Here is a 13156-nt window from a genome sequence, read left to right on the forward strand (position 1 = left end):
TACTTTAAAAAAAACTCTGCATTGTTGGTTAAGGGCTCGTAAGTAAGCATTTCACGGTAAGGTCTACCTACCCTGTATTCGGCACATGTGACAAATAAAATTTGATTTGAAATAGAGTTCCTTGACCACGCACACCAGTGGTGGGTTTAGTGTCGAAATCAGGACGCATAAGAAGAAAATAACCCCATACCTACTGTAAAATATGCCGGTGGATCTTTGATGTTATGTGGCTGTTTTTGATTCTACAGGCCCGGGGCCCTTAACAGCATCATGAACTTTACCCACTACCAGGATATTTTTGCTAAATAACCTTCAACAGGGGATTTACAGTCAGAGGGGAGAGCATCACCCAAAGACCTACAGGAGATGAATACAGACAATAAAGAGACAATGACTTGCAAAGATTTTTTAAAGAGCTAGTCTCTGCATGCAGAGAAACTGAAGGGGCCAATTTCAATTCCAAGACTCACAGAACACTTGGAAACAGTCTACAGGACTAACTGTAGATCAAGATCAAATCAGGACTCACCCAAAAGTCATTTGGGACTTAATCTGCACCCGTACTTAGTATGGCAGCAAGCCTACAGTTAGAAGTCCAATGTGGTCGCTCGTAAATGACAACAATGACGAATAATCGACATTAGCTACATTGTTCAAAGCCATAAAATAACGTTTTAAGAATATACTTTTGTTGCTTTATGGGACTGAGGCTTGTCCAACATTCAACTCGATCTATCTCGAGTTAAAAAGACACACAGAGCTCCTCTATTGGCTAGGCTCTCCCGGGCACATGTTTCAACGGGTTGCTATGGCAGCCCTATAAACACTGCTCCGGCCGAGCAGTTTTATCAGCGTCGTGTTGAGCTCATTACCGCGGCGACACATACAGGCAAACCCTGCTCTAACCGACCCACAAATGTTAACTGCCTCCTCCAGGAGCAGTGAAATCCCTCACTCCTCCTTCTCTCCCTCCTCACTGCCCTCCTCCCTCACTCTGCCTGTCATCTCTCAATACAGACGCCTTGTCCTGTTGCCCACTGAAACTGAAGGAGCAGTGATGTACCCCTCCCTCTCTCCTAGTCCTCCTCTCCCTTCTCCCTCCGTCCTTCACTCTGCCTGTCATCTCTCAATACAGACGCCTTGTCCTGTAGCACACTGAAACTGAAGGAGCTCACGCCCACCCTATTTAAAAAAGAGTACACATAGTGTTGTATAAATACAGTGGCCTCCATAATTATTTGGAGAGTGACAATTTTGTTGTTGTTTTAGCTCTGTACTCCAGCACTTTGGATTTGAAATGATACAATGACTATGGGGTTAAAATGCAAACTGGCAGCTTTCAATTGAGGGTATTTTCATCCATATCGGGTGAACCGTTTAGAAATTACAGCACTTTTTGTACATAAGCCCCCTCCCCCCCCCCAAAGAAAATTATTGGGACAAATTCACTTATATGCATATTAAAGTAGTCAAAAGTGTAGTATTTGGTCCCGTATTCCTAGCACACAATGACTACATCAATCTTGTGACTCTACAAACTCGTTGGATGCATTTCCTGTTTGTTCTGGTTATTTTTCAGATTATTTTGTGTCTAATAGAAATGCACTTTAACCTCATAGTCATTGTATCATTGCAAATCCAAAGTGCTGGAGTACAGAGGCAAAAATACAACTAAAAGCATGTCACTGTCCAAATAATTACAGAGGGCACTGCATTTATAGGCCTTGAATTTGAACATCAACGCTAAAGCAAAAGTATACATGACTTAGCTCAAAAAAACGATTACACGCATCCTACCAATGGCAACGCTCGCCATAACACCCTGTGAATAGCACGACAGGCAAAAGAGACGGCTGTGTGGTGACTGGCCTGACTTGACTCAAGGCATCCACATTCTAGTGTTCTCCTCAACCTTCCCTCCTTTCCCTGCAGTGTGGCACACAAAAGAGCTGGTGTGACGTAGTTGAGTAGTCCCGACAGCTGATGTCAACTACCGACAGAGTTAAGTGGGCTTAGTGACAGGGGCATTCAAATAAAGCACTAGTCCTCTCCTGAGTAAGACGCATTAACGCTCTATGCAAGGGCAGCTCGCTTGCTCAAAACTGGCCTGAACTTACTCCACACACACACACACACACACACACACACACACACACACACACACACACATACACACACAGTCTCTCTCTCACACACACACAGTCTCTCTCTCACACACACACAGTCTCTCTCTCACACACACACAGTCTCTCTCTCACACACAGTCTCTCTCTCACTCACACACACCACACACAATGTAACACACACACACACACACAGTCTCTCTCTCTCTCTCACTCACTCACTCACTCACACACACCACACACACACACACAGTGTAACACACACAGTGTAAGACACACACACAGTCTCTCACACACAAACACACACACACACACACAGTGTCACACACACAGTCTCTCTCTCACACAAACGACACCCACCCACTTACACAGTGCTATTTCAGTGTGCTTGCTTGGCAGCCACGGGCCCTGTTGGAAGCAGCATAAGCGTAACGCGATACTCAACAAGGCCACTTTCTGGATGGCGCTATAGCGTCTGTGAACAAGGGGAGCTATAATGACATTACAGTGCCAGGACACAGAACTGGAGACAAAGACAAACAGCAACAGAACGAGTCTTGGATCACTTTCCGTAGTAGAATGTATAGCGAAGTTGGAACTGTGGTAAAACTTGAAGGATGACTGAGGAGAAGGCCAGCACATGCATGCATACAGACACCATCCGCATAGCTTCATATAAAGTTACGCCACACACTCTCTCCAATCCACGGTGTGGCATAAGAAGCCATTTATCCGCGTGGATACATCAACTCAATCCCTTATAGCTGAGGTCAGAGGTGGATCATGTGCTTCAGTAGTTTCAGACTGTCTAATGCCCATCTAAAGAATGTCTCTAAAATGTCCCCAAAATAGCAACAAATATTGCTAGAAAATGCTTTTCAAGAAAGCATGACGCTCAGACGGAAATACATGAGTGTAGCATCTCCATTTAATTGTACAGCGGTACAATTTTGCAAACGGAGAAGGTGAGTCATGAATTGACTAAGACAGATATAATCCTATGAGTGGCTAAAAAAATGCTCCCTTTTTACAGAAAAATTATACTTTTTAAGCTAAGAAAAGCATGCTCGAAGAACTGTTGTTAGGTAACGAATAACACTGAACTACAAACACTGGCCTGCCATGTTTTAGAACCGGAAACAATTACTTTGAGGGATTCCAAATGAGCGTTTTATTAGAAGGTATGGAGCCATAAAGTAAATTGCTGCATCTTTCGGTTTGTTCTTATATATTTGGAAAATATAGTGTTGGTACATGTGAGAGCGGAACAGAGAAATGCACAAGAAACTCACCTAAAATCCTGTTGTTCACAATAAACCAAGCTTCATTTGATAATTTAAAGGCCCAGTACAGTCAAAAATGTGATTATCCTGTGTTTTACATACAGTACCAGTCAAAGGTTTGGACACACCTACTCATTCAAGGGTTTTTCTTTATTTGTACTATGTTCTACATTGTTCAGCATATGTGTTAACCCCTTCAAAACTGTTGGAAAAGCATTCCTCATGAAGCTGGTTGAGAGAATGCCAAGAGTGTGCAAAGCTGTCATCAAAAGGTGGCTACTTTGAAGAATCTCAAATATAAAATAGATTTTGATTTGTTTAACACTTTTTTGGTGGCTACATGATTCCATCTACGTTATTTCATCGTTTTGATGTCTTCACTATTATTCTCCAATGTAGAAAATAGTAAAAATAAAGAAAAACCCTGGAATTAGTAGGTGTGTCCAAACTTTTGACTGGTACTGTATATTTCCACACTATGAGGTTGGAATAATACTGTAAAATTGTAAAAATTATGATAATGCACTTTTAGTGTAAGAGCTGTTTGGTGGGATGGAGTTTTGGCCTGCCTGGTGACCAATAATATACCATAATTAATAGACCAATAAGAAAGAGAGTTCCAAATCTCTCTGCCAATAAGAGCTAGATTCTGTTTTCCCCTCCCCACTCAGACCAGTCCCAGACAGTCATAGCTAAATTCTTGCTTGAGAATTTCTAAGAAGCCATTCGTTTTTTTATTACCATTTTAATTGAAAACAATCACAGTAAGGTATTTAATTGTCACCCAGAAATGATTTGATATTAAGATAAAAACGGCTGCATTGGACCTTTAAAGATAATTGATACATTTAGACGTTTTGATTAGGATCATGTAAACCCATCGACAAAAAAAACCACATTCAAAACACTGATAAATAGCAGTGTTTTTCACCACTTTGACCTTTTTTAACCACTTAATGCGAAACAAACAACTCCCAATCAAAAGCAGATATCCCAGTTGAATATGTACATTAAGCTTGGCCTAGTTGGGGCTGTGGGAGAAGGGGTTTTAAGTATCCATCGCTGAAATATTCATGATTCATCTTTGCTTTCCTCCTTCCTCCCTGCCAACATGAGGATCAATCAATCCCTTCGGAAGACAGCAGGATAATTTCCTCTTCTCAAAATGTATTTTCCCTTGCTCCTGTCCATGATTGACAGATCTGATTGATATTTTTGAAGATATTTTTTAACATGGGGGACCCGTGGGTGTAGGATTGGGGGGGGCAAGAGGTGCTGCTGGACTCAACACCCCCCCCCCCCCCCCCCCCCGTCTGCTTCACACACATACACACACTCAGGCATGCACAGGCACACACACACACACGCACGCACACACACACACACACACACACACGGCCCAGCGGCTGGCTGTTCAAAGCAGTCGGCTTCTGGGTGGCCATGTGGACATGAAAGAAGGATCTCAAGAGCACTGGCCAGGGTCCCAGAGCAAAAAAAGCAGTACATACATGAATTGAGAGGAGAAAGTGAGAGAATGACAGAATTGGGCTTGCCCTGTGTCAATCTGAGAATGACGTTACAGTGGCGCACGTGAGAAGACAAGAAGACATTGTTCAGGCTTCTGTCTACATTGTGAGGCTAATAGTGCTAATTAGATAGTAGCTAGTGTGTGTGCTTGTGTGTGTGCGTGCGTCTTTATCGGGGTCGTGACTCTGACCTTGCTGCCATTGCTGAAACTGATGCCGCTCAGGGCCGTGAGCTTGGCCTCAAGGCTTTGCTGCTGGTGATGAAGCTGTTCCCTCTGGATCTGCTCCCTCATCTTCCTCGCCTCCTGGATGGCGTTCATCACCGCATCCTGGTCCCCAAACAGTGGCGTGGAGTTCAGGCTAGACAGGATGTCTGTGGGCGGGAAGCATTGAGTCCCGTCAGTGGTCTGATTGTGACAGACAGAGCAGCAGACCGATCGGAAATGATTGCTGTACGTGAACTCACAGGAAAAACTTCTGATTCCAAAGGGACACCTACCATAGCTCCTACTCTTGAGACATGCGTAGAGAGCAATATTGTGAAAATTGTGCCTAGACTATCAGAAGGTGAGGTGGAGCTGTTACCATATCGCTTTTACATATCCGACTCTTTCAGATGTACACATGTGCCTAGGTGGTGGAGGCTGGAGGTTTATTTGGGGTTAAACAATAACGGGGGGCGCAAACTTTCCGTCGCTATCCTTTTCTAAAGGGCCATTCAAAAAAAGGCGAAAAATAGCACATAGGAAGGAAACACGAGTGAAGCGACCCTAGAAGAGCTAGCAAAATAGTTTCACAGTAATGAGAGGCTTTAGATTGGGCTTAATCACAGATAGCAGAGGTAGAGCGTAACGGTTTATGTAACAGGGCAGACAATGACGTGAGGAAGTCTCTTGAAACCAAATAACGTGTGCTGGGTTTCACTGCTTCCGCTAACTGGGTCTTTCAGGGGGGGGCTAAATACACGGCTTTGGACTCTCGTTAAAAAAAACAAAAAAACAGGTCTCCTTTGGGGTTGAAATCTGGTGACTTGAACTGGCGGAGGATGTTAGGACTGTTTGTGTGCAGTGTGAAGGGGTTTGTGTGCATTTACATGTGTACCTAATGTGATGTGTGTGTGCATGCATGTGTGTGTGTGTTCACTGCACCCACCCAGTGAGCCTCTGCCCATGTTGGAGAGAGGGCTGGGGATGCGCCTCTTCCCCATGCTGATGGGCCTGCTCTTGTTGCCAGGGTACAGGCTGTGTGACGGCGAGGATGGGGAGTGGTGGGGCTCGCCAGTCTTGGGTCGGGCTGAGAGATTCAGGGGCTGTGTCGATCCTTCCTCCTGGGGAAGACAGAAGAAAGAGTGGGCACAGGGGTAAGCGAAGGCTGAAAACACACCATGGACCTGTTATATGGGGAAGCACAATTATTTTGACGGTGTTATGAAGGTATTATGACAAACTGCTTTAAGTGAAGACCTGGTGAAAAACTTGGTTGTTGGTTGGAGAGTGTGTATAATGTGTTTTAGAGTGCGAGAGTGCTTTAAGCCTTTTGTGGTGTTCCCCAGGGCACTGTGTTGGGACAGCACATTATTCAAAGGATGGGAAAAATAAGGCTACACAGCTATGCTTTCAACCTCAGATTGCTACTTGATCAGGTCTTTACTCAATTACCCCCCCTCTCAGGTTGTAGCCATTCATAAATACATTTGATCAATTCGATCAAAAATACAGGGCTGTACTGTTCAATACTCCAGCGCTCAAATTGAAAAGTCCCTTAACCTCTCTAGGGTATGTGGGACGAAATCGTTGTAAAGCCTTTTTGAAATCGGACAGTGTGGTTAGATTAACGAGAGTCTTGTCTTTAAAATGGTGTAAAATAGTCATATGTTTGAGAAATTGCGCGATATTCAAATACCTTAGAAATGCTATTACTTCAATTTCTCAAACATATGACTATTTTACACCATTTTAAAGACAATACTCTCGTTAATCTAACCACACTGTCTGATTTCAAAAAGGCTTTACAACGAAAACAAAACATTAGATTATGTCAGCAGAGTACCCAGCCAGAAATAATCAGACACCCATTTTTCAAGCTAGCATATAATGTCACAAAAACCAAAACCACAGCTAAATGCAGCACTAACCTTTGATGATCTTCATCAGATGACACTCCTAGGACATTATGTTATACAATACATGCTTGTTTTGTTCGATCAAGTTCATATTTATTTAAAAAAACTGCTTTTTACATTAGCATGTGACGTTCAGAACTAGCATACCCACCGCAAACTTCCGATGAATTTACTAAATTACTCACGATAAACGTTCACAAAAAACATAACAATTATTTTAAGAATTATAGATACAGTTTATGCAATCGCGGTGTCCGATTTTAAAATAGCTTTTCGGCAAAAGCACATTTTGCAATATTCTGAGTAGATAGCTCGCCATCATGGGCTAGCTATTTTGACACCCACCAAGTTTGGCACTCACCAAACTCAGATTTACTAAAAGAAAAATTGGATTACCTTTGCTGTTCTTCGTCAGAATGCACTCCCAGGACTTCTACTTAAACAACAAATGTTGGTTTGGTTCAAAATAATCCATAGTTATGTTCAAATATCCTCTGTTTTGTTCTTGCATTCAAGACACTATCCGAAGGGTGACGAAGGGTGACGCGCGGACGCGTATCGTGACAAAAAAATTCTAAATATTCCATTACCGTACTTCGAAGCATGTAAACGCTGTTTAAAATCAATTTTTATGCGATTTTTCTCGTAAAAAAGCGATTATATTCCGACCGGGAAACCCTGTTTTCGTTCAGACTCAAAGTTGAAAATGGCCTCTTCACGTGCACGCGCGCACCCGTCTCATTGTTCTCAGATCGACCACTTACCAAATGCGCTACTGTTTTTCAGCCTGGGGCTGCAAAGTCATCATTCAACGTTCTGGCGCCCTCTGAGAGCCTATGGGAGCCGTAGGAAGTGTCACGTTACAGCAGAGATCCTCAGTTTTCAATAAAGAGAGTGTAGAAGGCCAAGAAATGGTCAGAGAGGGCACTTCCTGTAAGGAATCTTCTCAGGTTTTTGCCTGCCATATGAGTTCTGTTATACTCACAGACACCATTCAAACAGTTTTAGAAACTTTAGGGTGTTTTCTATTCAAATCAAACAATTATATGCATATTCTAGTTTCTGGGCAGTAGTAATAACCAGATTAAATCGGCTACGTTTTTTATCCGGATGCGAAAATACCGCCCCCTACCCTAGAGAGGTTAACTATCTCATCATCCAGTTCTGTTGAAAAAAGACAATGGGACTTTGTTGTGGTGTCTTATCCTCTCTTTCCTAATCAAAGGTTCATGACCACATCACCTCACATTGAGTTTGTGAGAAATCCCTGGAAGGGGACAATAACTGGGAAAGAGTCTCTTGTGTGGTGAAGGGTACGCTAACAAACATGGATTTAATTTTGAAACCGGTCTTGAGGAGAGGAGAAGGAACGTGATTTGGGAGGCTGGGGGGACGGGTGGGATGCCAGTGTGGGCGTTAGCGAGAGTGGAAAGGGGTTAGGGAAGGGTGGAAGTTCCAAGGCCAGAGTACTACTGTATAGCTGCGGTGAGTTCTGACTCTGGTCTATTGTAATGCTGGTTGCAGCGACCCCACATAGACACATGGCTCCCATTATTGCCTCGTCAAGTCAAGATTACGAGTATGCTCTCGAGCTCGCTCCAGTGAAGAGGTCTGAGCCCATGCCAAACAGCAGCCAGTGCCAATGACTCCATGAGTGTGTGTCTGTGTGTCTCTGTATGAGCGCATACATGTTCAATCCCTTTCACTTGAATCATTTCTGTAGTCAGTGATTCATAGATAACCAAGGTCCAAAACCAAACACACAAAGTCAAGAATAAAAGGGACAGCTCACCTTAATGTGAGTGACAGGACTCGATGCTCTCTTCTTACTCTTCAAGGCAGAGGGCGAGAGGGGGCCTGAGGAGTTTTGAGGCTGCGGCAGGGAGGCCATTTTGGCTCCGGGCGAGATCTGCATGCTGGCCAGCTGGGCGGCGTACAGCTGCTACAAAGGGAGGAAATAGGGAAACCGACAAGTTATTAACATCAGCAGCCAGCCGCTAGTCGGACACTTACTTCCCGCCTCCTCTCTTTTTATGACTCAGTGTATCGTTTTCTTATCCCTGCCTTGGCAAAGCTCCTGTCTACAATGTGATGTGTGTGTCAGAGCCAACCGCACGCACACACACACACACACACACACACACACACACACACACACACACACACACATACACACACACACACACACACACACACACACACACACACACACACACACACACACACACACACACACACACACACACACACACACACACACACACACACACACAAACACAATTCTGAGAAAAAACACAGAGCACTTCTCTTTGGTTGATCGGGTTGAAGCTAGAATGAAAAAGATAACTGTGAACATTGTTGGAGGAATATGTTTGTTTATCAAGGTTGGGTTCCAGAGAAAGCACATTTAACTCAAATCATCGACGGTCTATCTACGACGCCGATTCATTCAACAGATGCTTGCAACAGAGGGGCTTGCGTATTGATTCATATCAACGCTTGGATCCAGTTTGAGGTTTTGAGTGTTTTTCAAAACTTTAAGTCAGAGAAACGCTTAAAAGTTAAATGTCAGAGTACATGTATATATATTTCTTACGCTTCACAGAATAACTCTTGAGAATCAACCTCAATTCAGTCCAAGACACTTGGTAAATATCAAAAACCCCAATCTAACAAAGAGAAACACAGAGTCTGTCTGAGGTCCAGCAGTCTGAATCAAATCTCTGACCACTGACCTGAAACCGCTGTCAACCTCCGTCTGAGGACTTGACAACATATCAAAGCCCCAATCCTGCAGGAAAACCACCCAGACATGGCTTGTGCTCAGTAAAACTTGGCCTGCCTCACTCTCCTCCCTACCTCCTCCTCTCCTCTAATCTCTCCCTTTCACCACTCTCCTTTCATTTTATATTCTCTCTCCTTCTCTCTTCTATCCTCTCTTCTCCAATCATCTCTCCTCTCCTCTCCCCCCTCCCCTCCCCACTCTCCTCTCCCCCCACCCCTCTCCTTCCTCTCTCCCCAGTCTCTCATGGCCCCAGTGTTGTGAGATCTCATTTCACTTCAGTATAAACTGCTAGGCCTCCTGGGAGCTCTGAGGTCCGGGAGGAGGGCGGCAGACACACGAGACCCACCGCAGAGGAGCGGAGGACCGCCGCGCCGTCTTATTCTGGGGTTCAGGAAGTGAGTTGGACGGCCCTCTCCCAAGCCGATATTAAACACAAACAGAAGGTGCCCTCGCCGCAATGAAACAAAGCCCTGATGTCACGCCGCTTATTTTCCTTGGAGCGTACGAGGAGCGCCCGGGCCTCTGGCGATATGAGATCTGCGCAAGAATGTGCTTTGAATGACTGGTGGGGCCTCACACGTCAATCATTTGTGGCCGCAAGCGTTACTCGCCGCGGTGCATGGCTGCTGTTCATACGACTGGGGAGGAGAGGAGAGCTGGGGTTGAGGTATCGACACGGAATGTCTCGGAGGCCCATGCACATGCACAAACACACACACTGTCTCGCTCTCTACTAAGCAAGAATTATGTATGGGAATGAGTAAGACAGTTATGGGCCTCTATACCCAAGTACGCTCACACCCACACAAACTAAAACAGGAATGCCCCGCCCCTCTAAATATGGCTGCCAAAACAACATCAGACAAGAGCTTCACACATACAGTGCATTCGGAAAGTATTCAGACCCCTTCCCTTTCTCCACATTTTGTTACGTTACAGCCTTATTCTAAAATGAATACAAAATAAAGAAATCCATATCAATTTACACACAATACCCCACAACGACAAAGCGAAAACAGTTTGCACATTTATTACAAATAAAAACAGAAATAGCTTATTTACATAAGTATTCAGACCCTTTGCTATGAGACTCGAAACTGAGCTCAGGTGCATCCTGTTTCCATTGATCATCCTTGAGATGTTTCTATAACTTGATTGCAGTCCACCTGTCTATATAAGGTCCCACAGTTGACAGTGCATGTGAGAGCAAAAACCAAGCCATGAACTCCGAGACAGGATTGTGTTGAGGCACAGATCTGGGGAAGGCAACCAAAACATTTCTGAAGCATTGAAGGTCCCCAAGAACACAGTGGCCTCCATCATTCTTAAATGGAAGAAGTTTGGAACCACCAAGACTCTTCCTAGAGATGGCCGCCCAGCCAAACTGAGCAATCGGGCGAGGGAGGTGACAGTGAAGCATGGCGGTGGCAGCATCATGCTGTGGGGATGTTTTTCAGCGGCAGGGACTGGGAGACTAGTCAGGATCGAGGGAAAGATGAACAGAGCAAAGTACAGAGAGATCCTTGATGAAAACCTGCTCCAGAGCGCTCAAGACCTTAGACTGGGCAAATGTTCACCTTCCAACAGGACAACGACCTTAAACACACAGCCAAGACAACGCAGGAGTGGCTTTGGGACAAGTCTCTGAATGTCCTTGAGTGGCCCAGCCAGAGCCCTGATTTGAACATGATCGAACATATCTGGAGAGACCTGAAATTAGCTGTGCAGCGACGCTCCCCATCCAACCCGACAGAGCTTGAGAGGCTCTGTAGAGAAGAATAGGAGAAACTCCCCAAATACAGGTGTGCCAAGCTAGTAGCGTCATACCCAAGGAGACTCCAGGCTGTAATCGCTGGAAAAGGTGCTTCAACAAAGTACTGAGTAAAGGGTCTGAATAGTTTCTTCTAAAAAACATTTTTTTTTTGTCATCATGGCGTATTGTGTGTAGATTGATGAGAAAAACAAGGCTGTAGCACAACATTTGGAAAAAGTCACGGGGTCTGAATACTTTACGAATGCACTGTAGATGTGACAAACACGACCGTAGTCGACTGTAACTAGGGAGTCAAACAGTGCAGATTGCCACAGTCATTCTTAGCCACATTGAGTCTTGTAAATGTACAATTTGACTATTGTTTACTTGACATCGACCCTATCCTTGCCAATTGGCTTACCGCCGTTTAAGGAACTGTCTAACAAACAAAAGCGTAAAAAACAGGCCCTTTTCTCCCTTTTCCCGGAAATAAAAAACACTGTGGGATCGATGACCGGCTAAAAGCCAATGTGCAACGTAAACAACGCCAATCGGACCTCTCGCTTTTCAGTAAACCCCGAGGAAAGACAATGCAGTGATTTTCTAAATTACAAATTGACAAACAGTCTTCAAAAAGACCCCTCGCTGCCTGATTATTGGACAGGAGCTCTGGCAGTTAGTGCTAATTTGACTGAAACTAAATGATGAGTGTCATTTTCCTCCATCAATGCTGGTTTTGATAGCCAGGTTCGTGAAATAATACGCTAAGAGAAAGGCATGTTATTGTGCTTTATAGATTTGAATCTGAGGGCTGAGTAGTGCTGATCTAGGATCATTTGAACCTTTTAGATAATAATGAATAAGACTACATGGATCCTAGATCTGCCCCTAGGGGGAGAATCCCCTTAGCTAGCTAGGTTTCTATTGATCAGGAAAACTAATGGGGTTTTGTCTTTTTCAGCAGGTTAGCAAGGAGAGAAGGGGGAAAATGGACTGCCTGTCTGCCTGACACCAACTAAGGAAAGGCTAAATGAAACACTTCCTGGTGTGTGTGAGTGTGTATGTGTGTGTGTGTGTGCATCCGTGTGTGCATGCTGTGTAAACGCACATGTAAACATTCACAGTAAGCGTGTCATTTATATATATATATATATATATATATATATATATAGCACACATATGCCCTCTCATACTGTATACTCAAAGCTGAGCCTCATTGAGAACACATTACCACTCCTCAAGTTGGGCCAATGCCCCGAAACATTTAGACTTGATTTTCCTACAAACTTGTGAAAAATCATAAATGTCCTGCCATGAAGGAAATCACACACAGTAGGACACAAAAACCAGCAAACACGACGTCTTGTGACGACAACAAGAGAGTTTGCAAAGCAACTGCATTGCACTCGCATTACTCTTCGATTGAACTAGACCGCAGACGCGAGACACCGGCCATAAGGGCTGGAAACAATTGTATGACGAAGTTCCCACGGTGGCAAGGGGACACTTAGGTGTGCATCCCAAATGGCACTCTATTCCCTATATGGTGCACTACTTTCAACGT

The 13156-nt window shown here is 44.3% G+C and overlaps 1 protein-coding gene across 2 annotated transcripts in view; it reads right to left on the reverse strand.

The window, feature by feature from the left end:
• Positions 1-13156, reverse strand: part of LOC115197061 (transcription factor SOX-6-like) — a 141341-nt gene that overhangs the window by 13306 nt on the left and 114879 nt on the right. For both annotated transcript variants that reach the window (XM_029758231.1, XM_029758230.1), the window contains exons 10-12: positions 8847-8996; positions 6085-6259; positions 5124-5305 (exon numbers count right to left, since the gene is read on the reverse strand). In XM_029758231.1, coding sequence (XP_029614091.1) covers positions 5124-5305; positions 6085-6259; positions 8847-8996 — 507 coding nt within the window. The remainder of the gene's footprint in view (positions 1-5123; positions 5306-6084; positions 6260-8846; positions 8997-13156) is intronic.

Source organism: Salmo trutta, chromosome 7, assembly GCF_901001165.1.
Source record: "Salmo trutta chromosome 7, fSalTru1.1, whole genome shotgun sequence".
Taxonomy (NCBI): domain Eukaryota; kingdom Metazoa; phylum Chordata; class Actinopteri; order Salmoniformes; family Salmonidae; genus Salmo; species Salmo trutta.